Below are 27,683 nucleotides of genomic sequence, written 5' to 3' on the forward strand. Positions count from 1 at the left end.
CTGAAAATTAGCCATGCTGCCTGGGGCTGACGGGAGTTGTAGTCTAAACTTCTGGATGGGTCCAGGTTGTCTATACATGGGGGGGGGGCAAAGATAAGGTGGGCACCCCACTGGCAATTAGGACTCTAACATAGTGCTTTCAGCCTGTTTAAAGTCAATTGTCTGTCTACATGAGGGTTCTTTTCTTGAGGCTTTGCTAGGGATGTATGAAAGGTACTTACCTTTCCGTGGATTATGTTGATGCTGGGGGGGAGGCGTTCCGTCCCTCCCTCCGGAATCCTGGCTGGGGGGGAGGCGCTTCATTCCTCCCCCCTGGGATCCTGGCCGGCTGGATCTGCTCCGCAGGAATTCTGCGGAGCCGCCAGCCGGCTCCACCAGCAGCCGGACATCCGGCCGCTGGCTAGCAGGGACGGAAATGGTGGCGGCCGTAGCTGCCGCCGTTTGCGTCCCTGCAGTCAGCCGTGATAGGCTATGTAAATGTTTACGTAGCCTATCACGGCTGATTAAAAAAAAAACACTCACATATGCAAATGGCGGCGCCCATGGGCGCTGCCATTTGCATACGGGCTTTTTTTGTTTTTGTTTAATCAGCCATGATAGGCTACGTAAACATTTATGTAGCCTATCACGGTTTTTTAAAAAAATCTAGCCGTGATAGGCTACGTAAATCTTTACGTAGCCTATCACGTTTTTGTTTTTTTTTTACCTGGAAATGGCGGCAGTGGCAGCCGGTCGGAAGACTGGCCGCTGCCAAACTGCCGCCGGAGCTGCCGCCGGAGCCGCCGTCTCCAGGAAGATCCGCCTAAGGTAAGTCCCGTCCCGGGGGGGTGGGGGGGCGGTTGGCCGTTCCGCCACCGGTTTCCGGGGGCCGAATGCGCTGGCATTCGGCCTCCCCGAGATCCATGGCGGAACTTTCGTACATCCCTAGGCTTTGCGTGCTTTATTTTCCAAATATTTAGCAAGTCATTAGCTAGGGATGCTGGAAGATTTAATTTGGATTCTGTATTGATATTTGCCAAGTGGCAAGCATTCAGGAGCCTAAGCCCTTGACAAGTCTTCTTGCATACCTCATCCTTATCTACCATGTTCCACCCACCCTATTGTGGTCCCTGGTGCCCCTGCCATACTGCCAGATTTGGTGTGTGTGCCCCCCCCCCCTGTCCATTTCAGTACTATGGAATGCTAAAAATACCAAATTTAGTTTGCACTCAAGCTAAATTGACACTAATAGAGCTCTATAGCAGCTACGGAACACTAAAGGGGACAAATTTAGTTTGAGAACAAGCAAATTGCTACATCATCATCATGCGCTCTGTTGCAGTTTGGCATCAGATTTCACTGGCAAACTCCCCCCTCTCCGGCACCCCACAGAGTGCAGTCCATTGGGGGGTGGATCTGTGGGCAAAAGTGGCCCCTGAACCTCCCAATGTTGCCCACCACTGTCATATAGGGATACCCCTCTCATTCTGTGTACATTTTGAACTTGGCATTCCCTGCAAGGTCTCCTTCATATCTGAGCTGCCTAGCAGCTCGTATGTCGTATCGAGCAAAGTTTCTTCTAATTAATTTGTAAAGTAGCCAACATCTTGATCAAACACTAGTTTCTTCAAGGCTTATAAACATCCAAGATCTGAGCTTGATAGATGCAAGAAAGGCTTTGTGGAAGCATACAAGTGTTCAAAGAAGCAGGAACGTACGGCTAGTTGCAGGCTAGTTGTTTTGCAAAGTGGCTGTATTTTGCTCTAAAATGTTTTGCCTCTCTCTAGCAAGTTTAATTGGACCACTTAATTTTCTATACCATTAATTAAGAAATGTTTAGAATTTGCATACCTCGCCCCCAACATTTCACAGATGGAAATCGGGCTATTCTTGCAGCCCCATTATTTTCATCTCAGTAATTACTAACTAGCCCCCTGTTGCACTTTGATTAAGATTCTGCTCCATCTATTCTTTGCTGTATTACTTTACGTTAGCCAGTCCTTCATTGGCATAAAAACAAAGGAGGTGCTTTTATTTATATGTATTTATTCAATAAATTTATATACTGCTGAACATATTTAAAATATCTCTAAGTGGTTCTTGGGTTAAATATACCCTAATTGGCCCTACAGTTTGTCATTAACAGTTCAGGATGTGCTTCAGTACCTTGCAAAAGGGGAGGTTTTTTACTTTGTGGTACCTCAATGTTCCTGTCTGTGCTTTATACCCAAGTCTATCAGAGGCAAGAAGCCCCACCACACGCACACACATCAGAGATTTAAAGTTCAGTCCCATATTTGTCTACTCAAAGGAAGCCCCATTGACTTCAATGGGGCTCACTCCGATTCTAGCGGTTATAGGATTGCAGGCTTAATTTGTGGAGACCCTGGGATGGAAGCTCAATCTTAGGGAATAAGAACTTTAGACATTTGTGGGGAAAGCAATGTGTTTCCAAATGGCAACAAAACAGAGGTACAAACATTATAAAACAACAACAACAACAACAACAACAACCCAAGCAAAGCCAAAGGTAGAAAACATGGACCAGCCCTGATAAATAGGGAGGGTCATTTGTAATATTTTACTTTGTAGTCTCAAGGAACACATTTTATTTCCCTGTTAGACAGCCTTCCCCAAGTTCCCTCCAAATGTTTTGGACTAAAATGTCAGCATTCTTAATCATTGGCTGTGCTGATTGAGCCTGCTGGAAGTTGAAGTCCAAAACATGCAGAGGGCACTCAGTTGGGTAAACGTGCTATAAGAGGTATTGTATCTGTCAGTAGATACATGACACTTACATCACTTGAGAGGCAACCTTAGGATTTGTATGGTGCAAAGTAGGGATGTTGGAGGAATCCAGTTTGGGAGTGGAGCTCAGTGCATTTTCATCAGCTTAACCCCCTGGATGCCAGCTTGTGGATCCCTGAGCTGTCCTGACTCGTTGCCCACTGAGTTGGGCAAGCTCACTGTCTCCCGCTCTCTCTATTTTTGCTGTGAGCCGCAAATTTGCGCAAAATCTGCTATTTATGGAGATCACAATTTGTGCAGAATCACATCTGTAAATAGTGTGATTTCCACAAAAGCATCTTCCTCTTTCTATCGAGTAACCACATGTCGCTCCCTCAAATTTGGGAGTTAGGAGAAGGACTTTCAGGGCACATTTTATAAAGATCTATCAATCATTCATTCATTGTATTCTACACTGCCCAGAGAACTTGGGTTATTGGGCAGTTTCAAAGAGCACTGGATTGATGGATAGACTGCAATCATGTAGGGAAATCAACCCCTCTCAGAGCAGTGTATTGTAAGCTGTTCAAGTGCCCAGCAATGAAGAGAAGATCAGCCAAGTGAGTCCTGATGCTGGCACGTGTGTCAATTTTATTTATTTATTTTTCCCATTCTCCTCCCCCCCCTTTGGGAACTTCAGAGAGATCTACATCCAGCTACTGGCTAGGCTCTGGTTTTCTTAGTTTTAAAAGTACAAAATCCTGGATGGCCAATACATCAATGGTGCTGCCAGCTAACTTGTGCCTGGTGGCAAAAAGGCTGATACTTTCCTTCTATTTATGGCCCTAGATACAGAAGGGAGGGGTTAGCACACCCAGTTCCTCCTTCTCCTGCTCATCCGTGGTTCCTGGCCTGGGGAAGAAGGCATAGAGCTACCTCTTGATCAGCCTGCTCTCACTCTTCCATTTTGAAATCCATGTAGGAAGGTTCACAGGTTCACACGATGTGATCCCAAGGCTCCATCAAACACATCTGGGCATCACAGGAGGGACAGTCATATCTAGGGATGTGTGGATTGTGTGAAATTCGTCCTGTCTGTGTTTCACGGATTGTCAGGCACCTTTCTTTCCATCGTCCACCCATTGCCAGAATTGGATTTTTTCCATTTCCAAATTTGTGCAAATGTGCATTTGCAGAATTTTGTGTGTGCAAAATTCCCCCCAAAGGTGCATTTTCACACTTTAGCCTATGTGGGAAATGGACATTTTTGGCTTCTATAGCTATATCTATATTTATCTATTTATCTATGTATTTTTCTACAACAAAATTTGCACAAAATTCAGGAAAGTTAGAAAACTTTATTCTAGGGATGTATGAAACTCTTACCTGGCTCCGCGCTGGGCAATCTGCGGTGGGGGGGGGAGGCGCTCCGTCCCTCCCCCCAGAATCCTCCCCGGCTGGTTCCGCTCCGCGGTGAATCCACGGAGCCGCTAGCTGGGGCCGCCCGCAGCCGGACATCTGGCCGCTGGGCTGCACAGGGATGCAAATGGCAGCCACTGAAGCCGCCGCCATTTGCATCCGTGTCTTTAGCCTAGGGATAGCAGAGAATTCCGCCACGGATTCCAGTGAGGCCGGATTCTTTAGAAACAAGCCCCCCCAGAATCCATGGCGGAACGGCCTCCTGCCCCCCCACGGAACCCCCCCGGGACGGCACTTACCCGGGGCGGATTCGGCGGATTCGGCAGCAGTGGCGGCAGCTCCGGTGGCTGGTCTCCTGGCTGGCCACAGCCGGGCTGCTGCTGCCGCCATTGCCATCCTTGCAACCATGATAGGCTACGTAAGAATTTACGTAGCCTATCACGGCTAACTCCCCCCCCAAAAAAACCCAGCGTACGCAAATGGCAGCGGCTACGGTGGCCGCCATTTGCGTTCCCTATTTTTTGCCGATTTATCTTACGTAAATATCTACGTAGGCTAGAACGGCGAAAAATAAAGGAATGTGAATAGCGCCCACTACGCTATTTGCGTTCCCCTTTTTTATGTAAATATTTACATAAGATAAATCAGCGAAAAATAGCGAACGCAAATAGCAGCCGCCATAGCCACTGCCATTTGTGTATGCTGGTGTTTTTTTTTTGGGGGGGGGGTTAGCCGTGATAGGCTACGTAAATTCTTATGTAGCCTATCACGGCTGCCTGGCTGGACGCAAATGGCAGCTGGAAATCCGGCTGTGGACGGCCCTGGCCAGCTGCTCCATGGCCTGGCCGCGGAGCAGAGCCAGCCGTCAAGGATTCCGGGGGGAGGACTGGATCGCCTCCCCCCCGTCGAGGATTCCAGGGGGAGGAACGGAGCGCCTCCCCCCCCACAAAAGATCACGCCAAAAGGTAAGTGAGTTTCGTATATCCCTACTTTAGCCGTGATAGGCTACGTAAATATATATGTAGCCTATCATGGCTAAAGACACGGACGCAAATGTCACCAGCTACAGTGGCCATCATTTGCGTTCCTTCCGATTGCCATGATAGGCTACGTATATATTTATGTAGCCTATTATGGTAAAAGACAGGGGCGCAAATGGCGGCCACTATGCCATTTGCGCCCCTGTCTTTTGCCACGATAGGCTACTTAAATATATATGTAGCCTCTCATGGCTCAAGACATGGACACAAATGGCAGCTACGCCATTTGCATCCCTGCCCTGAGCCGTGATAGGCTACGTAGATACTTACATAGCCTATCACGGCTTCCCAGGGATGCAAATGTTGGCCGGTGTAGCGGCCGCCATTTGCGGCCGCAGCACAGCAGCAGCTGGAGCTGCCGGAGCTGCCACTGCAACTGGAGCCACCAGAGCCGCCGGAGCCAGAGCCGGAGCCACAGCCAGATAGATTTCACTGGAATTCGGCCTTCCTGGGATCTGTGGCCGAATTCTCTAGCATCCCTACTTTATTCTAACTTCTGTCCACAAGTCCACGGAATCCACCCAACCGGGGGAAAGCCGGTCTGCTGCAGAATCTACGGGTTGGATTCATGAAAATCTGAACTCATTTGGTTCTGTTGCAGATTTCTCCGACATTCCTAGTCATGTCCTGTCACCACTAGGGATGGATGAGCACCCTCCCGTCCAGGTTCTCTGGGCGCCTGCCCAGCCCTTGCCCCTGCTTGCTGGTCCTCTGGGCTTCACTCAATCCCCCCTCTGCACTCGGTAAGCAGCCCACAACTTACCCAGACCTGTCCATCTCTGTCCCTATCACCATGTTTTATAAAAAAACATGGCAATCAGCAGCCCATGTGCATAGACTTACACGCAACATAGCACTGTGAAACTAGAGTATATGGGCGATTCATAGTGCTTTTTGTGTATAAGTCTATGGGCACAGGCTGCCAATTGCCATGTTTTTTTAAAAAAAACATGGTGATTGGGACAGAGATGGATGGGCCCGGGTAAGTTGCGGGGTGCTTAGTGAACACAGGAGGGTGGTCTGGCCTGGGGACCGGCAAGCTTGGGGGAAGTTTCAATGGGTGCAGCTCAGCAGGTGCAGCCGCCGGCGGTCCGACAGATCTGTGGACCAAAATGAGCACCTGTGCCACCCTAGTCACCACAGCAGAAGAGGTGTTTCCTGCTGACACACAGACTGACCATTAGCCTGTGACAATGATGTCCAAGGCTACCTTCTCCCCTAGCAGCCATGATGTCCTGGGTGATTTTCTTCAATCCATGCTGGGATACCAGGCAACTGGCAAGGTGTTGCTTGTTTTTTGTTCTGTTTTGATTTGTTTTTTGCTTCCCTGCTCCAGGGCAGGACTCAAACAATGCATTATGTGCCTTCATTCCTTTTCTAGGCCATTTCCTGGTTGGAGGATATCTGTTGACCTCTCTAAGTTTCCCTGTATACAATGTTGCATCCTTATATGGAAGACAAGTGATGCAGCAATGTCAAGGGATTTATTTGCATTAGTTTTGGAGTAATTTGAAGCTGTAAGAACACAACCATTTCGATATTGCAAAATTCCTTTCCATCTGCAACATTGTCCTCATGAAGAGAAAGGATACACTCAAAGACATTCCTTATTCCATGTTTCAGTGTGTTTTTATGAGAAGATTCTGAATAGATTTCTGAAGCAACCTCTTCAACAATATGTACACTGGTTCAACCTTTGAAAAATGGAGTTTCTCCAGGCCAACAGGGAAAAAAGAAAGATTTCTCATATGGCAATATGAAGCAATAACGAGCATTCTTTGATACACATTGTTACCATGTGTCCCTTGTCACACATGACATCCAACATGCAAATGGGCAACCATTTTTAAAAGCTCTGTGGAAGAATTTAAAAGAACAGGTGTTCCAGATTGGTCTTGAAATTTGTTTCAGTGTGCTGAAACTTAGGCTGTTATTTTATACTTCTAGATGGCTACTGCATTTTATCTATTGTTTTTTATCATTCATTTGTGTAATTGCTTGTTGTTTCAAACTTTCATAAGTCCCCTTGTACATTTTGATGGAAAGATGGTGTAATCAATCAATCAATCAATCAATCAATATGGTCGATTATAATAATTATGTAGGGTTCTGGCACCATTTGACATTGAGCTGTTGTTCCTCTGTGGAGTTATTTCATATGTATTTCGTGATTTATCCCTGCTGAATTGGTTTTTGTTTTATTGTTTCCTGTTTTGGTCATTATTGTCATGCTTCATTACTGCCAATGGCTGAAATAAGAAATGAAGCCACCCCTATATTATATGTTCACTTGGAAAGAAGTCCCATAGATTTCAGCAAGAACGTGTGTTTAGAATGGGAGCCTTAGCTTAATAGATGGCTGCTGTCTTCCTTGTTGTTGCTGTGTTTCTTTGACAAAACTGAAGAAACCAAGATTTCTGAATGCTGAAAGTGCCAGCAAAAGATTTTAAGGCAGATACCACATGGTTCTGAATCCAATCTTGGCAGGCGAATGCTTTCAGCTCATGCATTCTGACCTACTTGGCTGTTAGAATTTAATTAGCAGCCATATATTATTGTCAGAGTAATTAAAGCTTTGCCTTGATTAAAAATGGAATTGTTTAATTAAAAAGAAAAGGTTTGGCTAACCTTAGTGTTATGCCTGAGTAAGACATTTCTCTATCAGCTAATTTTCCTGTATCTTTCCCATTCAGGCATGAAGGTTCGGGAAGCATGTATCAATGTGACACGACAGCAAGTGGAGGATTTTCATGGACCAGAAGACTACTGGTGCCAGTGTGTCGCATGGAGCCACTTAGGGACTTCAAAGAGCAGGAAGGCTTCAGTCCGCATTGCCTGTAAGTGGATGTAGAAAGCTTGAAAACACATACAGGAAACTGTTCTGTTCGGGATTGGCAGTTTTCAGCTCCTCCAGTCTCGATCATCCCAATCGATGCACAACTTTGTTGGTCTACACAACTGGCAGCAACAAGCATAGGGGAAGCATGGGGTGTAAATGTGCACACAGTGGACTTCTTGTTGTTAAAAAAGAAAAAAAAAGTCCTTGGAGGAGGGGCAGGGGGACCAGTGACATTTAGGGATGTTAGAGAAATCCACAATGGATTCATCTGAGCTTGGATTTCTAGGAACCTGACTTGTGGATTCTGCTGCCGACTGGTTTTTCCCGAGTAGTATGGATTCCGCAGAATTGCAGACTGATTTTTTGTTTTTTACTTGCGGGGGGGGGATTTGCACAAATTTGTGCTCATGCCAATGTGCATTACCACAAATGTGCACTTGCACTAATGCAATTCTTGTACATCACTAAAAAAAAATCCCCAATTCTGCCAATAAGGAGATGACAGAACAAAAATTCTGGACAAACTGGACCAACGGTCTGACTCAGTATAAGGTAGATGAACAGGAGTCTGTTTAGGGGCCTTCACAGAGAAGGCCCTCACTACAGTGAGGGTCTTCTCTGCATTGGCCCCACGTGTTTGGAACAAGCGGCCATCGGAGGTCTGCCATGCTCCGTTATTGCAGATGTTTGAGAAGGCCTTGAAAATGTATTATTTTATTGTGGCCTTCTCTTGATATGACTGCTATTCTTGTTGTTACTGCTGTTAACGTTGATTGGTGCTGGCTTTATTGTTGGCTTTTATTGTTGTTTTTATGTTGTTATCACTTTTAATATTTTAACTGTTTTTATGTATTGTATTGTTGTAAGCCACTTTGGGAGGGCTTCTGCCCTGAAAGACAGCCAAGAATATTTTAAATAAATGAAATAACTAAATAATTTAGCCTGCCAATGCCATCTATAGGTGTGGATTAACAGCTAAAAGTGTCTTATGACTAACCCACCCTGTAGATCCTGGCTGAGATCCACACAATGTACACCCTTGAAGGCTGTTTTGTGGATTCAATAGCTGTGTATCAGGAAGCACTTCAGATGAAGGTTCTGTTATTGCAGCACTGTTTGGAAATAAGGTACAGTATACCCAATGTGGCACATTGGGAGCTGGCCCTGATAAGCACCATCCCAACTTCCCCAAAACTCTGTGTGGGAAAGCACATTCCAAGGAACAAGTTAAAATCATTATTTAGACATTTGCACAGGTGTGCAGCCAATGTGCATGGAGGGTACCCAGGACTGCAGCAGCAAGACCTCTGTGAGTTCATTTCTCTCTTCATCTGCAATGTTCCTATTAGTGCTGTGCCGAAAATTTAGATTCTTCCATTTTTGGCTTGGGGGTGGGAGGATGAGCAAAAACTCTGGAAAAGAGGCTGGGAGAGGTGAGAATTTCAGAGAATTTTCTCTGTGTGGAGGGGGACAGGATATCCACATACCTTTTTAAGTTTAGGCAGTTGTTCAGGGGTCTTCTTTCAATTATTTTTTTTAACCCCCCCCCCCCCGAATGGGTTCTTCCAGAAAGCCTATTGGAAAGGGTGAAGTGTCATGGTCTCCTGGGAGTTCAGAAAGAGCTGCTGGGCTGGAGAAGATCCCTGGACTCCTGAAAGTGCAGGGGGTGTTGCTGCTGCTGCTGCTGCTGCTGCTGCTGCTGCTGCTGCTTATTATTATTATTATTATTATTATTATTATTATTATTATTATTTACATTTCTATACCACCCCATAACTGAAGCTCTCTGGGTGGTTTACAGAAGTTAAAATGTTAAATACAATATAAACAGTTTAAAAACCATTTATATAAAAGTACACAGACAATATGAACAACAACATATAACTGCAAACAATTTTGAACTGTCAGTCATAGCTAAAGACAAATCCAGGACCGATTAAAATTTAAAAAAATAAAATAAAAAAATGAAAGATGACCCCTCAAGAATTGCCTACACTTAAAAAGTTATGTGGAAGCCCTGCCTCCCTCCTCAAGGACAAAATTATCTGAAATTACCCCCACCCTGCCAAAGAGGCAGGAAAAACAATGCCTCTTTCACAGGGACAGAAAAAAGTTTCCAAAAACGGGGGGCAGGATTCGGCAGAACAGTAGTCCCTGTGCACAACACACATAGGTTCATACACACAGTCAGGGACCCTGTGAAAAGCACAGTCCTCAGCTGCACACCTGAGCCTATGCACCTCCAATTTGTATGCCTACAGGCATGTTGTAGACAAGCAAACATACATATATGGTGTGTTTGTGTGGGCTGGGTTACCACCACAGTCCTGCTTCCTTCCGCTGCACCCATTGGCTGTCTGCACATAAGAACAGCTAAATGATGCTTAAGTAGTACTTGCAAATTTCCTGGCAAATGTTCCTCTGGCTTGGAGCTACAAATGGGCAGAACAAGCTTGGAATACTCTCTGAAATATTCATCTGCCAAGATTTGTCAGTTATAAGTATGCCAGATTCAAAGTTGGGAAAAGCCCATTCGGGTTCCAAAATGGAAACCAGAGCATCCATTAACATCTTTATCTTGGGAGACAATGAGTTGGAAGATCTGCATTACTACAGGATATGTTAAAAGTGACTAGGAGTGTGCGGAAAGGCCTAGCATCATGTGGTGAATGCTCTGGAACCCACCAGACATGTGGAAAGAAAGCCTTGTATCTGATTTTCCAAGCCACTTTGGAACTATGTTCACTGCCAAAATCTAGTTAAATCCAGGGCCAATGCACTTAGAAGGCAACATGAAGACATCCAGGGTCTTATTAGTTTGGGGTAATTGTAACAAACCAATCAACATTGGGTGCTGGGCCCAGTGCTCTTCAACATTTTTATTAATGACTTGGAGGAGGAGATGTAGGGAATGCTGATCAGATTTGCAGATGACACAAAATTGGGCGGGGTAGCTAATACTTTGGAAGACAGAAACAAAATTCAAAGTGATCTTGATAGACTGGAGCGCTGGGCAGAAAACAACAGAATGAAATTTAAGAGGGATAAATGCGAAGTGCTGCACCTAGGAAAAAGAAACCAAATCCACAGTTACAAGATGGGGGATACGTGGCTCAACAACACTACAGGCGAGAAGGATCTTGGAATTGTTGTAGATCACAAGCTGAATATGAGCCAACAATGTGATGTGGCTGCAAAAAAGGCAAATGCTCTTTTGGGCTGCATTAATAGAAGCATAGCTTCCAAATCCCATGAAGTACTACTTCCCCCTCTACTCAGCACTGGTTAGGCCTCATCTGGAATACTATGTCCAGTTCTGGCACCACATTTTAAGAAGGTTGCAGACAAACTGGAGAGGGTTCAGAGGAGGGCAACAAAGATGATCAGCGGACTGGAAACAAAGCCCTATGAAGAGAGACTGAAAGAACTGGGCATGTTTAGCCTTGAGAAGAGAAGACTGAGGGGAGAGATGATAGCGCTCTTCAAGTACTTGAAAGGTTGTCACAGAGAGGAAGGCCAGGATCTCTTCTTGATCATCCCAGAGTGCAGGACACAGAATAATGGGCTCAAGTTACAGGAAGCCAGATTCCGGCTTAACATCAGGAAAAACTTCCTGACTGTTAGAGCAGTATGAGAATGGAACCAATTCCCTAGGGACGTAGTAGGCTCTCCCACACTGGAGGCATTCAAGACGAGGCTGGATAGCTATCTGTCAGGGATGCTCTGACCTGGATTCCTGCACTGAGCAGGGGGTTGGACTCGATGGCCTTGTAGGCCTCTTCCAACCCTACTATTCTATGATTCTGTGATTATATGATTCTGTGAACATGGAAATGGATGAATGATTCATTTCAAACCAAAGTTAAGGCTGGTGTTCTTGCAGAGAGGACAGCTAGAAGATGCCGTTGTTTGTTTGTTTGTTTGTTTGTTTGTTTGAGTGTAGATGTCCAAGAACAGAAATTATTTGTATTATATTAGTCAGTGGCTTTCTCTAGTTTGCTCTGAAGTGTATTTGGCAGTTTGGTTTTGCTGATAGTAAGGCCTCCAGGTGTCACAATAAGCCCATCGCCTCCACCCCCCCCCCCAAATCCTCTTAAAAATATGGAAATTGAAAACCTACTGAAATGTGGCTGGTGATAAGAGTTTGCAGATGCTGCACAAAACATTTAACAGAATCTGCTTGCTGCATTTTTCAGGAGATAGGAATGAATATGTGACAGGCTTGTCTGGCTCTGCAACTTTAAGTCTGCTCTTGGATGTTGCAATGCATTTTATTCAAGGGTAGGCAGAAGGTGTTGTGTTCTTAAAAGCATGCCTTTCATAATAATGCAGTCCAGTTTCTTTATGGTACATCTCTGTGCATAAAGCCCTTTACAGTTTGTTGTGGCATCACTGTGTCAGGAGTCTCAGGCTTGGCTCCTAGGCACTAGAGGAGACCCCTAGAGATGCTCTTAGAATCTGCTCTTTGGAATCCTACTTTGTATAGTCAACGGTGATCAGCTTTGCTGACTCCCTACCGGAGTGTTGCCTCTTCTTTCTTTAATAGGGAAGGGGAACAGAGAGATTCCAGGAAGACAACTCTGTTGTGAGGAGAGCGAATAATAAGAGAAGCCCTTGGCTGCCGAGTTCTTAGATCGGGGTTAGTTGCAGTTGGTGGTTTCATACCATTGTTCCATCAGACAAGTGTCTGGAATGTTCTCAGTGTCCTCAGGAGGACTGGCCTTCACCCTCTTCTGTGTTCTTCACACCTCTGTCCTGGCTTCGTGACAGAGGCACTTCTGCTGTTCTAGGTGTTGTCTCGTCCTCCTTAGCTGCTTGCTGAGAGAACATCAGGGCCACCGTAAATGAAAAAAAAAAAAGTCCCACTTCTTCCTGCTGGTGGCTCCACCCCCTTCTTGCCAATCTTTCTGGGAAGGTTAACACAGTGGCACCAGATTGGGATTGCAGCAACGTGGCCCAGTCCTCCATGCCATACAATTCTATGGAAGAAAGCAACTTGCCAAAGGCCACTCAGTGGCCCGGGATTTAGACTTAAGTTTCTCTCATTGAAATTCCACATTTAACTGATGCCCCTCCACTGAGTCTCTGAGTTGATAAAGTTTCTTGTAGCACTTCAACACAAATAGATTTGTAAGAGATCAGCACTATAAATCACACCACTGGACATCTACAAACGATGTGTTTGATTGCTAGTCTACTTGGACACTGTGTGAACAGAATGCTGAACTAAATTGGCCCTTGGTTTGATCCAGCATGGTTCTTCTTATGTACTTATGTTCATTGACACACAATCCTTTTTGTCCCCAAGGGCCATATCTGGGATATGCTCAGGGCCTGGGGGATGCACATGTATCTTCATGCTCATGCACACTCGCACGCACCCACTCACGCACACGCAGTTCTTAACAATTTCTATGTTTCCCCACCAAGCATACAAAACATAGCTCAGTTCTGTGCATGTCTACTCAGAAGTAAGTCCCAGTGTAACAGCTTTCAGGCATGCAAAGTGCAGCCCAATTTAAAGTCTAGATTCAAGCTAGGTATTAAAAGTTTAAATGTCTTTAAATCGCTCTTATCCCCGATTACTGATTGGAGTTAAGAATAGGTTTCCCTGCTTACCACTGAAGAAAGCCTCCTTTCTTTGTCCTCCTGAGCTCCTCCTTTCTGTAGTCTTTTCCTGCAGCTGATCAGCTGGGCTGCGGGTAAAAGTGTGAGGTGGCCACACAGTTCCCAGGGCCATGCATCTGTGGACTACATGGACTAGGAAAACTAGAAGAGAGGGATGAGTTACTGTAATGCCAAATTGCCAAGGGTAGGTCTAATCCCTGAAACAGAGAAATTTAACTTGCTGTTATGCTCATACTCCCTGTTTAATAATATTAATGTATTATTAGTAGTACATATGAACATAAGAAGAGCCCTGCTGGATCAGGCCAACAAGGGTCCATCTAGTCCAGTATTCTGTTCACACAGTGGCCAACCAGCTCCCCACAGGAAACCCACCAGCAGGACATCAGTGCAACAGCACCCTCCGGCCCATGTTTGCCAGCAACTGGTGTATAGGCTTACTGCCTCTGATACTGGAAGTAGCACATAACCATCAGGACTAGTAGCCATTCATACTATTACTCCAATTAGAATTAGTAGTATGAGTATTATGTGAAAGCAAAGGTTTCTCTTTGCACCCCTCCGAAAGTGCATTCCACCATCCCATTTTTGGTGATTAATATATAAAATCCAGGCATTACATATTAGCATATATTAACATGGCTTTTAAAAAGAGTCCTTCAATAAATATGCATTAGTGCACAGGAATGAGCTGAATGTTAGTTTAGTTTCACAACTGTTTTTAAAGCCAGACATTTATGTAAATTGGTGCACAGGTAGGAGGTCTTAAAATCAGTCTTTTAATGTGCAGCAATATATGCAAACTAGCTTACAGCAACAGAACAGAGATGGAAAAAAATGAATGCAGGCAATGTTCATTAAAATAAATACATTTTAAAAAATTATCTCAACGCAGCAGCAGATCAGAGCAACACAGACACCATGAACGTACACTATGAACACACACACAAACACAGAGAGAATATTAACATGTAACAGGTAAGTCCCCCCATGAATCATGATGGACCCTTCAAAATGGCATATATCTATGGATGGACCCATCATCTTCCTTGACAGCTGGCGGAGGCAGGACAGGTTGCAGTGTGGCCAGCCCCCAGCCCTCTTGCCCTGGCCTCCACTCAAGGAGACCAGGGCTAGAGTGCTGGGACACCGCCAAGGCCCTCCTTCCCGTGCTGGTTGTCAGTGCCTTCCTTGACAGCTGGCAGAGGCAGGACAACTCCTCGGCGGTGCTCCCAGCCACTTGCTGAGCTCCAGGGTGCGCAGCGACCAGATACGTCAGTGCCCCACTGTTTGGCAAGTGGGGGCCAGGAGGCTTGGGGGGGGAGTCTGTTGGACTCCACCCCCTCCTCAGACTCCTGCACCACACACACGCACGCACGCACACACACACACACACACACACACGGTGTATTGCTGGTGCTAGCAAGCCACATTGGCATTTGTTACTGGAACATTTGTAAGTCATAACTCATGCTACAGATGCTAGTTCTCCGTTGGCATTGCTTTAAAGGCCTACTCATGGGAAAACTGCTGCTTGGGGTGAGAAGCCCAGCCCCACACATAACCCTTGGGGTTTGCCCCTCAGCTGTTTTTCTATGAGCAACCTCTCCTTGTGGGAACAAAGCCTTTGAGGTGTTGTGAATACGCGGTGTGAATGCTCACAAAGCTCCAATTGTTCTGGAGGCGGCAAGTAGGAGGATGTTCACCCATTCCTAGGGTAAAGGCAAAATGTGACGATACCTTTAAGGTGCTCTTATTTCTCATGCAGCTATAACCATGGTCACAAGCCCATTACCCACATTCATATCCGTATGTTGAGCTGACTCATCTTGAAGAACAGCAGTTACATATTAGCAACCTCCTTATTTGAATGCATGTGCATATGGCTAGATCTGGTATGTTTCACAGCTTTGCTTTTCCCTGGATCTTGCCATGATAAAATTCGCATTAAAAATGAGAACATAAGAAACCTGTTGGATTAGAACCAAAGGCCTATTTAGACCAGCATTCTTTCCAATCAGATGGACATGGGAAGACCACAAGCAGGGCATGAGTGCAATAGCACTTCATGTGTTCCCCACTAACTGGTGTACATGGGCATACTGCCTCTGATACTGGAGGTAGCATATAACTCTCAGGACTAGTAGCCACTGATATTTCATGAATTTGTCTGATCTCCTTTTAAAGACATCCAAATTGGTGGCCGTCACTACATCTTGTAGTAGTGAATTCTGTAGTTTAACTATGCACTGTGTGGAGTGGTACAATCATTTGTTTGACAAGAATCTCTTAGCTTCAATTGATGACCCTGGGTTCTGGTATTATGAGAGTGAGTGGGAGGAAAAAGAACCCACTTCCCCTTATCCATTTTCTCTATGCATGCTTGTACACACCTCTGTCATGTCCTTCCCTCATTCACCTTTTGTCTAAACTAAAAAGCACCAATGCTTGTTACACCAGCATTTTGTTGTTTATTCATTCAGTCGCTTCTGACTCTTCATGACTTCATGGACCAGCCCATGCCAGAGCTTCCTGTCGGCCGTCGCCACCCTCAGCTCCCCCAAGGTTGAGCCCGTCACCTCCAGCATATCATCCATCCATCTTGACCTTGCTCGGCCCCTCTTCCTTTTGCCTTCCACTTTCCCTAGCATCAGCATCTTCTCCAGGGTATCCTGTCTTCTCATTATGTGGCGAAAGTACACCAGCATAGGGATGTGCAAATCAGCAAAACTCGAGATTGCTGAAGTTCTTCAAATTCCATCTCAAAGCTCATTCTGACTCAAGTCTGTATCAGATTGCAAGCTTTTTTTTGCATGAAAATCCATGCATATTTTGTGCATATTTTCCCTTTTTTTTTTCAAAAATATGTCTTTTTTCATGCACATTTTTCAAATGTACATAGCTGTTGAATGAATATTGGGGGGCTCTGTAAATCACACTGCAAGCTTGGAAATGTACAGACTTCCACCTCAGATTGTGTCCAAGTCCATGTTTGATCCAGAAAGTGAGAACTGGGTAAATCGTGATCAAAAGCAAACTGAAACAATTTTTTCATACATCCCTACTCCAGCTCTTTAATTATTTTGATTGCCCTTCTCTGCAACTTTTTTTGAGATATGGCGACCAAAAGTGTACAAGTATTCCAAGTCTTGCAAAACAATACATTCTCCTCTTCTTCTGCTTCTGCTTCATATGTTGCTTACCACTGCAGAAAACAATCTCCGAGGCACGTACACAAAGACACACACATGCACACACCCACACATATACAGAAGTATATATTTAATATAATGGAGGGGGCACCAAACTCAATATATGCCATAATCAGCACAATAGTACAAATAAAATAATAATACAAAACATAATCTAAAAACGATACAATAAAAAGTGTTCATCCACAATGCACAAATATCTCCCCCATTTCACAGTCTAGAATAAACATCACCCAAGGAGCCCTTACTGCAAAGTAATGTCAGAACTATACCTCAAAGTCCAACTGCATATACTGCTTTTAGAAAATAAATAAATCTCAGGGCACTGTGCTTGTGTGAAGGCACAGAATGACTTCTGGATCAGAATCTTCTTAAATATATTCCTTGGAGTGCCCAAGAGCACCGTGTGTGCATTTTCTTGGAGCATGAACAAAATGCCCCTTTTGGGCGAGCTCAGGGTTGCTCATGTGCCATCCCTAGATAGACTGCTTTCTCCATATTCACTTCATGTATTTCAGATATTGTTCTTATCCCACATTCTTTTCTAAAGATGCCTGCTTGACAGAGCAACTTAAAATTGAAGACTTGGGTAAACTAATACGGCAGCACACCAGTCTCGTAATTTTTATAAATGGCTGTGATTTTTCACTGGCTGGTTTGTTTGGAATGTGTAAATTATTTTTATTCCATTGCATTAACTGCCATTACATTGAAGGAACTGATAATTCCCCAGTTTTGCAGGGCTGCAAAGGGCTATAATTCAGAACTGAATTTTTATTGACTGTCTTTTTTTTTCAGTACTGTGAATTTTCTTTCCTAACATGGAAGCACGAAAGGGGAGCAAGAAATTAATTGAAGCAGATGGATCGATCTGGCTGTCTTAAGTTCTCAAGCCACATTGGTACTTGCTATTGGAACACCTGTATGCCACACTTCTACTTGTTCTCCCCATGCCCAGCCCAGTAAGTTTGTGTGTCTTAAACAAACATGTCCTTGATAAGGAGCCCTTCTGTACCCTTGATATAAGTAAAATACCTACTTTAGCAGTTTGCATTAACAAGGATAAAACAACCTTCTCCCCATCCTCAAAGGCACTTTGTTTTATTGCCATGCATTTGTTTTATCTGTGCTCTATGTGGATAACAGAGGAGGAAATGGGGGATCATACAGGGCAGGGGAAGGTTTCTACCACTGTTAAAGACCCCCTACGATGTCAGAAAAAAACAATAGGTGGGGTCAACTAAAGCTCTGCATCCTTAAAAAACAATAATAATAATAATAATTTAAAAAGTAACTTGAAGCCACTCATAGTTAGGATTTCTGCTAGCAAGTTGCGATAAGGCAGGGGTGAACAACGCATGGCCCACATGTTTGCCCTCTAGCATTTTGTGTGCTCACCACTGCACCCCTCCCCAAATTTGGCAGCAAACTGCCAGTTCTTTGCTCCTGCTGCACCACCAATCTTTTGGTGGTGTGGTGGGGGGCAGGGTGGAATTGACCCTCTGGTTCCCAGAGGTTTCGCATTCCGGCTGTAGGGGATACACCTGCATATGTGCTGAACAGAAGACATTTGATAATGCTGGGGTGGAATGATACGTCTGGCCTATCATCAATTAGATGGGTGGATAAGAGACAATGTATTTTCAGGGGTGGGCCCTGTCTTTGTAGAGCTCCGTCCCACAGGATGTGTGTTTCGTCCTCTCTTTATTCGGAGAATGCCATGGACCTGATCTTTCAAGCACACGCTCTGGCATTCTGACTCAGGACACTCCAAATCAGTGAGGCTCTGTCATTGTAGCAAATCCCATGGTAAAAGGTTACATTCTTAACAGTTACATTCTTCAGAAATCACTTAGCTGGTGACCATTAGCTATAGGCTCCGTAAGTAATTCCAAAGAATCCAAAGCTAATAACTATAACTGTGTCAGAGATCCAGACAACTTGGTTTCCCTGTTGCCATTTCAACGGCTCAGAATACAGGGCCACGGGCTTGATTCCTGGTGTAACCCATCCCAGGGCAATCAAAGGCAAGCATTCTAGAGAAAGACAAATCAAATCCACACATGCAGAAGTTTAACCCAATCTTGAAATCTTCATTGGAACCACTGGACTACACCAGTCTAGGCCTCTCAAATCCAAAAGTCAAGACAGGTTCAAGTGTATGGCCGTAGAGACATACACGGAGCCATCTCTCCATCCATACACACGGAGAGATTTCGACAACCATACCTTCCACTTTGGTATCTCCATGTAGGGAGGTTGGGGGAATATGGTTGTGGGTGGAGTTCAGTTAACTTTCATCAGCTCTCCCCCGCTCCCCGACTTCAGTTTGTCTTCCACTAGCTGGCCCAATTTGGCCTGCAGCGAGTCGGGCCAGCTTGTGATCTTTCAGGGTTTTTTGTTCTTGTTTTTTTTAAAATGTGTGCAAATTACTGCCACAAGTTATGGCCACAAATTGTGGCCACGGGAGGGTGCTACTGTGCTCATGTTCTGCTTGTGGGTTTCCTGTCAACAGCTGGTTGGCCATCGTGTGAACAGAAAGTTGCACTGGATGGACCCTTGGTCTATCCATCAGGACTTTTCTCATGTTTTTATATTCTTAATTTGTGCAAATTATGCACATTTCGGCCATAATTTGCACAAAATGTGGCGCACATACTCATACACACACACACACACACACACACAAATATGCAAAAAGTCCCCAGAGTCTGAGGGAAATCTACTGCTTGGCTTGCAAATGCAGACCAAGTTGAGCACACCACGGAACTCTGGCAAGCCTGGACTTCCCAGCAACAGACATCCCTATCTCTGTGCTTCATGGGTCCAAATCCATAGTGAACAAGACTTCCAGGTCTATGAAAAGTATAGCTGTACTTTTCATGGGAAGTTCTTAACAATACAGAGTTCAAAGAGACGAGAGTCCAAATTGGATGGCAATTCCAAGAGAAGAGTGCTTCAAGAAGGTTAGAGGGTTAGAGAAGTCCACACAGAAAGGATTTTGGACAGACGAGAATGTTCCTAGCAAAGGCTCCAAGCCTGAGCATCTGCTTAAAAGTGAAGGTGTGGCTGCAATACCCCTCCTCCTAAAGAATTAACTGGCATGGGATTTTAGCCCATCAATGAGGCTCCTGCCCAGACAGGGTGTCTCCAGTCTGCCCTTCAGGGGCGATACTTCAACCTGTGTGACACCTCCTCTCCCACCCCCTCTTCTGTTAGGTTCTCACAGGGAAGCTGTCCACTTCCTTCCCTACCAAAGTCAAAGCTAGCAGCTGGACAGGAGTCACAACTCCCACCTGCTTTCCTCTGAGAACACTGACAGAGGTCACCCTGATTCTGACTTTCTGCATGCTGAATAGGCCCAACCCCTTCTGGACCACTTCAGATCAAATTGCGGCTATAAACTATATGGGCCCCTGTAGTGCCAGAGCTGGGCCACAACAGAGAATCTATCTTCTGGGGGTGCTGGGACTGGATTTGTTTATAAATAAAACTTCAACAGTTGTTTAGATGGGTGATGTATTTTGAGCAATTGCTATTTTTCAAGGGCAATAATAAATTATAGGATTCAATATAAGAACCCCCTGATCCCTTTAGCAGCCACTGGCCACCAAACCACCAGCCCACCCACAGTGTGGTGTGCCTGCCTTCTCTGATCTGTTCTGGGGCAGGATGAGAGGATCCATTACCACACCATGCTTGGGAACCTAGCTTCACGTTAGGGAATCCTTCAGAGATCCAAAACTTCTGCAAGTTTACAATTTTATCTTGTAAATTGCATCCCTCTATAGTAGAGCAAGATCAGGCCAGCCAAATGGACCTGGAACCATCCAGCTCTGCATCACAGAGAGAGGAGATGCTGGACAGGATCCTCACTGTGGTGCAGGACCTGGAGAGTTAAATGAATAGCATGAGTAAGTGTTTATAGTAGGACTGAGTTCACCCATGGACACTTTTGGTTGAATTATCTTGGATGGGTTTCAGTAGGATGTGAGCCCTAATAATGGGTCAGGGGTGATCTGAGTTTTGGGGTCTGAAATTAACCATTAGGATTGGAAGGGGATTTCTCCTCCGCCTCCACCTCCTCTTTACAATCAGAAGCAAAGGTCTTCTTTCAATGGTCTGGCCATAATTTTATAGCCCTGGACAAAGCATCATTGTAGGACACTCGGGGGGGGGGGGTAGCCTCCCCACAAAAAAAGAAAAAGAAAAGAAAAGGTGACACTCAGCATTTATTTAATTAATTGTGTCATAATAACACATCTTTATTTTCTGCATTTTTAAAAAAGAAATTCTGATAGTAAAAACAAACAAAAACATTCATTGTTAGGCAGTGTGCACAGCTTTTATTTCTGGCTGTAGGGAATTCATGTTTGTGCAGACCTCTCAGGATCTCACCTCTTGGAAGTGGAAGTGACAAATGGTTCAAATGGCTCAGGCTGTTCTTCTTGGTCTGAAATAAATAAATAAGCAAGCAAGCAAGCAAGCAGAGGAGGCCTGCGATATCCCTTTCTGTGTCATCTTGAGGTGGGTCAGATTGAATGAATAGGTGATTCTAGCTTTTCATCTTGGCTCTATATCCTTAACAGCCTCAGAAGAGCTCAGTTTGCCAACATGATCTCTATAAACCTATATTCCCCCTTGTGTAGGGTTGGGATGGGACAGGGAACATAGATGGTCAATGCCTCTTGCTACAGAGTTCCAGAATCCTTGTCAGCACATTGGCCACTCACTGCAAGCAGTAGGTTATTGTTTGTGGGGGATGTAATTCTCCTTGCTCTGAGTAGGTGTCCATTGGTAGTTTGCCCAATGCTGGATTTGTTGTTGGTTGGTGATGGCTTCAACAAGCTGATGAAGGCCACCATTAGGCCCTGTTGGATCTGTCTAGAATTCTGTATCTGTAGAATCTGTATGGAATTCACTACCCTAAGTTATAGCGATGACCACCTATTTGTATGGCTTTAAAAGGAGATTAGACAAATTCATGGAGAAGAAGGCTACTAGTCTATCAAGGCTATCAATGGCTGCTAGCCCTGATGGATACATACTACCTCCAGTATCGGAGGCAGTTGCTGAGGAAGATGAGCATGATGGTGCTGTTGCCTCCATATCTTACTTGTAAGTTTCCCACAGGCAGCTAGTTGGCCACTGTGTGAACAGAATGCTGAACTAGATGGACCCTCAGTCTAATCCAGCTTGACTCTTATGTTCTTATGTGTATGCTGTTGAACAGCCATAACCAACTGCCTTCTCTCCTTTCTATTTGCTGCATCTGAGTCCATGAATTTCTTAACATTTTGGAAAGCAGCCTTGTCCTCCCTCATCATGTCCACCAATAGGGATGGATGAATCAGTCAATTGCTGGTCCATATCATTTTCACATTAATCTGTGACTTTAAACATAAATCAATCATTTTTAAAAATGTATTTAAATATATAGTTTTGAATATTTTTTTCACAGCATATGCATTTCAACATATATCTTAAAATACACATTTTGAAATGCATTTTTGATATTTTTTTTTTGAGCCAAGAACTGCATTGCAAAATTTGCAAAGTGTGAAATCCAAAAGAGAATTAAGGTGCAGATTTGGTCATTTTGCAATGACCTATTGCCTCAAGTAAACCCATCAATCAACCGCGGGTTCCAGTGGATAAGCTTCTCATTCTCTTCCTTGGAACTGCTGCATAATGAGTTTCAAAACTGTGCATTTCCCCCACAAACCACTTCATGGGGGGAACGTGAATATTTGGGACGCTTGGAAAAGTATGCATTTTTCATATTCACAAACATGCACTGTTCCTGTTTGGGGAGTGGGGAGGGACACTTGTGTTTGGGAGTGAGAATGAGATGAGCATCAAGGTGGAGAACTTAGCACCTTGATGAGCTCGAACATCGCTCGTTTTCCCATCCCTACAAAATACTGGCTGGCGGGTGGAGCCAGATGCAAAATGGTGGCTCAAATGGCAGTGTCAATTCCTTGCTGCACACCCAGCCCCCAAGTCTGCAAGCACAGGTACAAACATATATCTGAGTTAGGAAGTTGCCTTATACTGAGTATGACCACTGGCCGTCTAGCCTAGTCTTGTTGACACTGACTGGCAGCAGCTCTCTCCGGCAGGATTCTTTCTTAGTCCTGCCTGGATGTACCAGGGATTAAACCTGGGACCTTCTACATGCAAAGCAGGCACTCTGCCACTGAGCTACAAGCCCCTCACTTACTATAGATCAGCTGCGCTGCAGGGAAAAGCCAGCTATTTCAGCACTTCTCTTGCCCTTTGTGTCTGTGCATATACGTCTGGACCCAAGTCACCATCTGGTGCATGTGTAGTTCTATGTGTGCATGCGTGGAGCTCCCAGCCTGGCATTGCGCGTGGCCCTCAGGGGTGAAAAGGCTGCCCATCCCTGCTCAATCTGCAGATCCAGATCCTTCATTTGTAATGTGTGTTTTCAAAGGACGAAGAGCCACTCTTTGTCTGTCCTAGGAGCCCTTGGAGCAGCCTGAATTCTAGTTTGTATCTAACCTAATTAAGTCTGCACCTGCACTCCATCATAAGGCTGATACAAACTGCTGACTCTGGGATATCCATCATGCTGTGAAACATCTTAATCTCATTCTCCTTACTGAATATACAACCTGAAGAAGAGTCCCGGGGAGCTCAAAAGCCTGCTTGCTGCTTTGTGATGTGTGTAGTTGTACTTGTAGCTGATCTTCATGAAAGGTCTTACACTATTGCTCTCATTGGATTTTTCCCCCCTAATGGACTAGTCAAGCATGATTACTGCATGGGGGTGGGTGGGGGTCATCTATTTATTTTATGTACAAATTTGTTGCATTTATATCCTGCCCACTGGGGGCTGGGGGCTCCAATGTTAGTGGAGCTGTAAATCCACTCTGGGTTTCAGTCAGAACCAGCTAGAACCTTAAAGGAGTTTTTGGGGATAGGGTTCAGCATCTTGGATAGCTCCTTTAGAGTTCTGGCTGGTTCTGCCTGAAGCCCAGAATGGAGGCACAGCTCCTCTGAAATCGGAGTCACCAGCATCCACTGATCTTTCCCTTCCTCTTGTGCCGATTTTATCCTCACAAAATCCCTGTGAAGCGGGTTAGGCTGGGAGGCAATGATTGCCTATGGTGAGCTTGGTGACTGTGTGAGGATTTGATCCTGGGTCTCCCAGATACTCTAATGCAGCCTTCCACATCCTGGAGCCCTCCAGATATGTTGGACTACAACTCCTATAATCCAATGGCCATGCTGGCTGGGGTGATGAGAGTTGTAATCCAGCACATCTGGAGAGCACCAGGTAGAGGAAGGCTGTTCTAACCACTACACCTAGCAATCTTGGATGGAGCTGTATGATCCTAAGCAAAATTTGTCAGGAAGTCACTTCCTCTATACCCATTTGGACTACGTTACATACAAATCTGTGTGCTTTGGATCAGGGTGTTAGCCCAATCTATGTAGCATTTGATTTGCACTGATTTACAAGCCAGTTAAAACCTGGGATTTCAACCTGGTTTCAAAATCCTGACACTGGGATGAAACCCTGCTGATATCACTGGAACGTACACTCTTCCAATGGGCTGTGTGTTAGTGGTGTTGCAATCAAAATGAAATTAGATTAATTTCAGCACAACATTTTTCCCTCCCCTCAAGCCCAAGGCTGCTTTTCATTGAGAGAGGGAGAGAGAGAGAGAGAGAGAGAGATCAGAACAAAGAGTCAGAGAGACAAACATATGTAAGTGAGTGGGAGGATAAGGGAGGAAAAACATTATCTGAAAGGCATCACAATGCAATAGGAAGAGAGGGATATTCTGACAGCTTCATCCTCTCTGCAGGGAAGGAAGTATTTAATCTGTTTCCAGACTTGGAAGACGTGCAGCACCATCCTAGGCATAGCTATTCTCAATTAACTCCCACTAATTTCAGTGAGACAAGCTCCTTTGTAACTGTTAATGATTGCATACTTAGGGTGAACTCCAATCCTATGCCTACTTGCTTTCTTAACTTTATTGACCTTAATGTGACTTACTTCTGAGTCAACAGCCCCCTTCCATCCCTGTGTTTATCAATGTAGATTATAATTCTACCATCCAAAAATCTGTGTCTGCATTACACTTAAATGAAACAAACTGCCAAGAAAACCCCATGGTATCACAAGGCTAAAAGATACGACGCCGGAAGATGAGCCCCTCAGGTCGTAAGGTGTCCAATATACTACTGGGGAAGAGCAGAGGGAATTTCCAAGTAGTGCCAGAAAGAGTGAAGCGGCTGGCCCAAAGCCGAAAGGACACTCAGCTGTGGATGTGTCTGGTGGTGAAAAGAAAGTCCGATGCAATAAAGAACAATATTGTTCAGGAACCTGGAATGTAAGATCAATGAATCAAGGTAAGCTGGAGGTGGTCAAACATGAGATGGCAAGATTGAACATCAACATCTTGGGAATCAGCGAACTAAAATGGACAAGCATGGGCAAATTTAATTTAGGTGACCATTATATCTACTACTGTGGGCAAGAGTCCTGTAGAAGAAATGGAGCAGCAGCACTCATAGTCAACAAAAGGGTGGGAAAAGCAGTACTGGGGTACAATCTCAAAAATGACAGAATGATCTCAGTACGAATCCAAGGCAAGCCATTCAACATCACAATAATTCAAGTCTGTGCCCCAACCACTGATGCTGAAGAAGCTGACACTGATTGGTTCTGTGAAGACCTACAACACCTTCTAGAACTAACACCCAAAAAAGATGTCCTCTTCATCATAGGGGATTGGAATGCTAAAGTAGGAAGTCAAGAAATCACCGGGATAACAGGCAAGCATGGCCTTGGTGTACAAAATGAAGCAGGACAAAGGCTAATAGAGTTTTGCCAAGAGAACACGCTGATCATAGCAAACACTCTTTCCCAACAGCACAAGAGGCGACTCTACACATGGACATCACCAGATGGTCAATATCGAAATCAGATTGATTATGTCCTTTGCAGCCAAAGATGGAGAAGCTCTATACAGTCAGTAAAAACAAGACCTGGAGCTGACTGTGGCTCAGATTATGATCTGCTTCTTGCAAAATTTTGGCTTAAATTGAAGAACGTAGGGAAAACCACTAAACCGTTCAGGTATGACCTAAATCATATGCCTTATGAATATACAGTGGAGGTGAGGAATAGATTTAAGGGATTAGACCTGATAGACAGAGTGCCTGAGGAACTATGGATGGAGGTCTGTAACATTGTTCAGGAGGCAGCAACGAAATCCATCCCAAAGAAAAAGAAGTGCAAGAAAGCCAAGTGGCTGTCTGATGAGGCTTTACAAGTAGCTGAGGAAAGAAGGTAAGCGAAAAGCAAAGGAGAAAGGGGAAGATATATCCAACTGAATGCAGAGTTCCAAAGGATAGCAAGGAGAGACAAGAAGGCCTTCTTAAATGAACAATGCAAAGAAATCGAGGAAAACAATAGAATGGGAAAGACTAGAGATCATTTCAAGAAAATCGGAGCTCTCAAGGGAACGTTTTGTGCAAAGACGGGCATGATAAAGGACAAAGAAGGCAGGGACCTAACAGAAGCAGATGAGATTAAGAAGAGGTGGAAAGAATACACAGAAGAACTATACAGGAAAGATCTCAATGTCCCTGATAGCCATGATAGTGCGGTCACTGAACTTGAGCCGGACATCCTCGAGAGTGAAGTCAAGTGGGCCTTAGGAAGCATTACTAACAACAAAGCTAGCAGAGATGACAGTATTCCAGCTGAGCTATTTAAAATCCTAAAAGATGATGCTGTTAAAGTGCTGCACTCAATATGCCAACAAATTTGGAACACTCAACAGTGGCCACAAGACTGGAAAAGGTCAGTTTCCATTCCTGTTCCAAAGAAGGGCAATGCCAAAGAGTGTTCAAACTACCATACAATTGCGCTCATTTCACATGCCAGCAAGGTGATGCTCAAAATCCTACAAGCTAGGCTTCAGCAGTATGTGATCCGAGAACTACTGGAAGTACAAGCTGGGTTTCAAATAGGCAGAGGAACTAGAGATCAAATGGCCAACATTCGCTGGATCATGGAGAAAGCAAGAGAATTCCAGAAAAACGTCTATTTCTGCTTCATTGACTACACTAAAGCCTTTGATTGTGTGGATCACAACAAACTGTGGCAAATTCTTAAAGTGATGGGAGTACCAGACCACCTTATCTGTCTGCTGAGAAACCTGTATGAGAGTCAAGAAGCAACAGTAAGAACCGGACATGGAACAACCGATTGGTTCAAAATTGAGAAAGGAGTACGACAAGGCTGCGTATTGTCGCCCTGCTTATTTAACTTATATGCAGAGTACATCATGAGAAACACCGGGTTGGATGAATCACAGGTTGGAATTAAGATTGCCGGGAGAATTATCTAGGGATGGATGAAAGTCCCTTACCTGTTCTCGAAGCTTGATTTGCGGTGGGGGGGAGGCGCTTCGGTTCTCCCCCCGAAGTTCAGGCGAGGGGGGGGAGGTGCCCTGCCTCTCCCAGCCAAAATTCAGGCCCGGGGGGAGGCTCCCCATCCCTCACCAGCGAAATTCAGGCTGGGTAGAAGCGCCCCGTCTACCCAGCCGCGAAAAAAAAAAGTAAAACACACACACACACCCGTGATAGGCTACGTAACAATTTACGTAGCCTATCACGGCTAGATTTCCAAAGTCAGCCGTGATAGGCTATGTAAATCGTCACGTAGCCTATCACGGGTGACTTTGAAAAAAAAAACAAAAAGCGTATGCAAATGGCGGCGGCCCATGTGCGCCACCATTTGCGTTCCTTATTTTGGCACGTCTAGTCTACGTAAAGATTTACGTAGACTAC

General features: G+C 44.8%; 1 protein-coding gene across 1 annotated transcript in view; it reads left to right on the forward strand.

Moving 5' to 3' along the window:
- UNC5D (unc-5 netrin receptor D) overlaps positions 1 to 27,683 on the forward strand; it is a 721,393-nt gene that overhangs the window by 390,644 nt on the left and 303,066 nt on the right. The window contains exon 4 of the mRNA XM_084807245.1: positions 7,859 to 8,002. Coding sequence (XP_084663371.1) covers positions 7,859 to 8,002 — 144 coding nt within the window. The remainder of the gene's footprint in view (positions 1 to 7,858; positions 8,003 to 27,683) is intronic.

Source organism: Heloderma suspectum, chromosome 6, assembly GCF_057233095.1.
Source record: "Heloderma suspectum isolate Gila_16-S chromosome 6, 16-S_ref, whole genome shotgun sequence".
Lineage (NCBI taxonomy): Eukaryota > Metazoa > Chordata > Lepidosauria > Squamata > Helodermatidae > Heloderma > Heloderma suspectum.